The sequence below is a fragment of the Nanorana parkeri genome, unplaced genomic scaffold (assembly GCF_000935625.1).
Source record: "Nanorana parkeri isolate BGI_ZX_2015 unplaced genomic scaffold, ASM93562v1 scaffold1542, whole genome shotgun sequence".
Classification (NCBI taxonomy): Eukaryota; Metazoa; Chordata; class Amphibia; order Anura; family Dicroglossidae; genus Nanorana; species Nanorana parkeri.
This window is the reverse complement of record NW_017307810.1, coordinates 73,260-77,910: the sequence shown is the minus strand read 5'-3', so window position 1 is coordinate 77,910 and position 4,651 is coordinate 73,260. Positions and strand designations below refer to the sequence as shown.

At 44.9% G+C, this 4,651-nt stretch overlaps 1 protein-coding gene across 1 annotated transcript; it reads left to right on the top strand.

The window, feature by feature from the left end:
- The first annotated feature begins 2,827 nt into the window (after positions 1-2,827).
- On the top strand, positions 2,828-4,442 carry LOC108798713 (E3 ubiquitin/ISG15 ligase TRIM25-like). The gene is made up of 2 exons (XM_018570491.1): positions 2,828-4,235; positions 4,429-4,442. Exons 1-2 carry the CDS (start codon positions 2,828-2,830, stop codon positions 4,440-4,442), a joined length of 1,422 nt encoding a protein of 473 aa, XP_018425993.1.
- Positions 4,443-4,651: the final 209 nt, after the last annotated feature.

Below are 4,651 nucleotides of genomic sequence, written 5' to 3'. Positions count from 1 at the left end.
AGCCACCTGAGAGTTCGCAAAGCCCACCACAGACCCTGCATAGCCATCTGAGAGTCCGACCAGCTAACCATGGACCCCACATTGCCTACCTGAGAGTCTCCACAGCCCACCATAGAACCACACAGCCACCTGAGAGTGAGCACAGTCCATCATAGACCCCGGCCCTATGAGGGCAACCATATCTGCAAAAATGCTGAAAGAACCACACCTCTCCTTCTCCCCTCTTTTCTACCAGAAGCTCATAAAACATTAAAAAAGTCCATAGTGGAATACAGTAAAATACAGTTTTTATTTAAAGGAAATGTTTAAAAACACTCACAAAAGTGATGATGCGATCGCCAATAAAAAATCTTCCCTTCCAGAGCCGCTGTCGGCAGGTTACACAGAATCCAACAACCAGATATACCAACGGTTTGCTTACAAATCCTCCCGGCACAGTCTCTGTACTTCCTGGTATCTAGTGGGTGATGTCAGCGTGTATCCGCCCACCGACACGTTCCATCATGTGACTTCCTTGTGGTTGGGCTCACCCCCTAACCCTGAGGAAATCACATGACGAAACGCATTGGTGGGCGGATACACGCTGACGTGATATGGATCACGGAATATACCTGTGACCGTTTCTTCAAAGGATTCATTTAGACTGAATATTTGTTCTTTAGTAAAATCAGCTCTGGGCATTTGTTTTGATTAATAAATGCATGGCTTGCATTAAAAGAGGGATTGTAGCACGGGATAAAAGAGTGTTACTTCCATTTTATAAATCACTGGTTTGGCCTCATCTTGAGTATGCGGCGGTGCAGTCTTGGTCGCCAACTCTCCGGAAAGACGTCCTTGAGCTTGAGAGAGTCCAGAGAAGGGCTACAAAATTAATTATAGGGACACAAGACCACCTTCAAAAATTAAACGTATTCTCCTTAGAAAAGAGGCGATCATGAGGAGATCTTATTTGAGTCTTTAAAATCATCATCGGGGTCCACAATATTCGAAACAAGCTGTTTATACTGAGAACTGTATTGAGAACACGAGGACATAACAAGAGGTTAGAAGAGAGGGGGGTTCAATCTTAGAGTACGTAAAGGTTTTTTTTACTGTGAGAGTAGTAAAACTGTGGAATTCCCTTCCACAGGCGGTGGTATCCGCTGATAGCATTGTTAAATTCAAGAAACTTCTTGATGAATTTCTTCCTTCACTAAATATACAAAGATATTGTAAGTGTTAGAGCCATATACTGTATATACAGACACACACAGGTTGAACTGGATTGACTCTTGTCTTTATTTAACCTCACCGACTATGTTTCTATGAATATTTGTTCTTTATTAATATTAGTGCTCGGCATTTGTTTTGAATAATAGATGTTTCAAAACATTTCATAACATAGGGAAAATTTTTTTTTAAAACTTTTGGTATTTTTGCTTTATATAGTTAAAAATAAAAAAACAAGTGGCGATTACAGCTCTATCTGTATAAAATGATATAAAATGTATTTCACTATGATGTTGCATGACTGAATAAATGTCAGTCAAGAATCAAAAGAGTGCCGAATACTGAAAAATGGCCTGGTCAGGAGAGGGGTTTAACAACCGGTCTTCAAGTGATTAAACTTTAGGTCCTGTATTAATGGACAGGACAAAATTTAATTAGTGTACTTGGATCAAATTTTGGACTGGATTGGGCAAGTTTGGTGGAGATGTTTTTTGTTACTTGGCGGGAGTTTTGTTTTAAATATCAAAAGCAATAACTTTATATCTTATGGGATACATTTGGCCAGTGGCGTAAACTAGAACCTTCAGGGCCCTAATGCATAAAATTTTAGTGCCAGTGTTCTGTCGAGAACGCTGACCCAGTATCTGCGCTTGCGTACAGACGGGATTAACAAGGAAACCGCCATTTATTTACAAAGTATTAGTTTGTAATGGTTAATTGTGACTAGGGATGTCCCGATGCCCCGTCCCAGCTTCCCTCACTTACAGTTTCACTCCGATATATTGCTGGGACTTGTAGTCCTCTATAGCTGATGCCATTCTGCACTGCTGCAATGCAGAATGGCACCAGCTATAGAGGACTACAACTCCCAGTAATAAATACAGAAATGCAGATTCGTTCCATCAGCTATACAGGACTACAAACAACTCACAGAACATACAGGCACAGATATTAAAGCACTTACCTTATCTAACTGTCCTCCAGGCTGGAAAACCATGCAGCAGGGAGAGACAGCGGGCTGTGTATTCAGGAAGCAGCTCTCTGGGTGCTCCCGGCCGAGGCCCCAGCGCTGCCTGTGGTACAATTACACCCGGTGTGCGGCTCTCTGCCTCACTTGCAGGGCGGCCAAGCGGATGGCGCCCCCCACCATTCATTCCCCTGTCCTGCCACTGGTACTATGGGGCCCCCCCCTCCTCCTCTCCTTGCGCGCTGGCTCGGTCCCGCACCGGCAGTACTTCCGCCTTGCGCCCGACGCTGCATGAAGAAGACCTTCTGGCAGCCGAGTCCACCTACAATGGGAGAGAGGGGGAGGACCGAATCTCACTGGGCCACGGGCCCCCCCATGCTATGCCACCACCCCTCCTGGCCGCGGCCCTTGGGCAGTGCACTTCGCTGGGCCCCCCCAAGTGGCGGAACTACCAGGGCCCGGTCGCAATTGTGACCTCTGCGACCCTGGTAGTTCCGCCAGTGCATTTGGCTCTCTAACCGAGCACTTAACGTTTGTGCCATATCCTATGAATACCAAAGTACAAAGCTGAGTCACACCCTCACCACATGTCTGGTTTAGTGGATTTTGTATGTCAGAGTTTCACTTTCATTTCTTTGCTCTGCTGTAACAATGGCGTCTGCAGATGTGAGAAAGGATCTGCTGGACTGTTCTATCTGTCTGAACATTTATACGGACCCTATAACACTGAGATGTGGACACAACTTCTGCCGGGATTGCATTGATCAGGTGTTGGACACACAGGAAGGATCTGGAGTTTATTCCTGTCCTGAATGCCGAGCAGAGTCTGTGGAGAGGCCTGTACTGGTAAGGAACATAACCCTGTGTAACATCGTGGAGAGTTTCCTGTTTACTCAGCCAGCTCAGGAGGAGAATGGAATCTTCTGCACTTACTGTGTGGACTCGTCTGTACCTGCTGTTAAATCCTGTCTTCATTGTGAAGCGTCTCTGTGTGATAAACACCTGAGAGTCCACAGCAAGGCACCAGAACATATCCTAATTGAACCCACCACCTCCCTGGAAAAAAAGAAATGCTCCATCCATAGGGAGCTCCTGAAGTATTTCTGCATCAAGGACTCTGCCTGTGTCTGTGTGTCTTGTAGCTTGACTGGAGAACACCGTGGACATCAGGTGGAGATGCTGGATGTGGCCTCTGAGAAGAAAAAGAAAAGACTAAGGAATGTTCTGCAGGATCTGATCACCAAGAGAGATGAAACCAAGAAAAGAGTCCAGAGTCTGCAGGAACGCAAGGGCAAAGTACATAGGAGAGCAGATGGAGCAGTAGCGGAGGTCAGCGCCTTGTTCATAGACATGAGGAGACAACTTAAAGGTCTGGAAAAGAGGGTCCTGAGTGAGATCTCCAGGCAGAAAGATGAGCTTTCACTCTCCATCTCTGACCTATTACAGCAGCTGGAATTAAAGAAGGATGAACTGTCCATGAAGATTCGTCTCATTGAGGAGCTGTGTAACATGACTGATCCACTGACTGTCTTACAGGGACCAGACATGGGTGATGCTGAGGAGGGAGATGACAAAGACCAAGAGAGACAAGAAAAGCATCTCCCTGATGGAGGTCATCTGGATGTGGGTTTTATCTCACAAACATTGCACACATTATCTGCTATGATGAGAGATGTAAAGAAAGGGATCTATGTACCAAAACCTGCAGACATGTTCCTGGATGTAAACACAGCTCATAATAATCTTCATATATCCGATGACAGGAAAACTGCAGCCTGGTCAGAAATAATGCAGAATCGTCCAGAAACACCAGAGAGATTTCAGCGGTTTTGTAATGTATTAGGCAGCAGCAGTTTTTCCTCCGGGCGGTATTACTGGGAGGCTGAGTGCAATAAGGCAGCATGGTGGGAAATAGGAATGTGTTATCCCAGTATAGAGAGGGAAGGAGGCCAGTCACGTTTTGGAGAAAACAACAAGTCCTGGTGTTTGCGCAGAGATAACGGTCTCTATGCGGTGATACATGACAGTAAAGTTTTCCAGTTACCTCAGAAACGTTCAAGTAACAGGGTCAGAATCTCTCTGGATTATGAGGGAGGGCAATTGTCATTTTATGAGCTGTGTGAGCCCATCAGACACCTCCACACCTTCACCGCCACCTTCACTGAGCCCCTTCATGCAGCAATATGTGTGTACTGGATAAAGGAGGATGGAGTGTATGTAGATAGTTGGGTAAGAATTGTAGATCCTCAAAGATAATCAAATTTAAGAAATCTGGGAAGAGTTTTTTGACATAACAAGCTGGTGATACAAACTTGCTGTCTAAAGCATTGGACAGGCCAATAATTAAAGTGTATGTTTAGGCAAAATAAAAAAACATATATATACTTAGTACATCTCTGCAATGCATGAACATTTCCCCATCAGTACAGAAAAATACCTGTTGATCTGCCACAAATCTAGTGATCTTCTAACTTC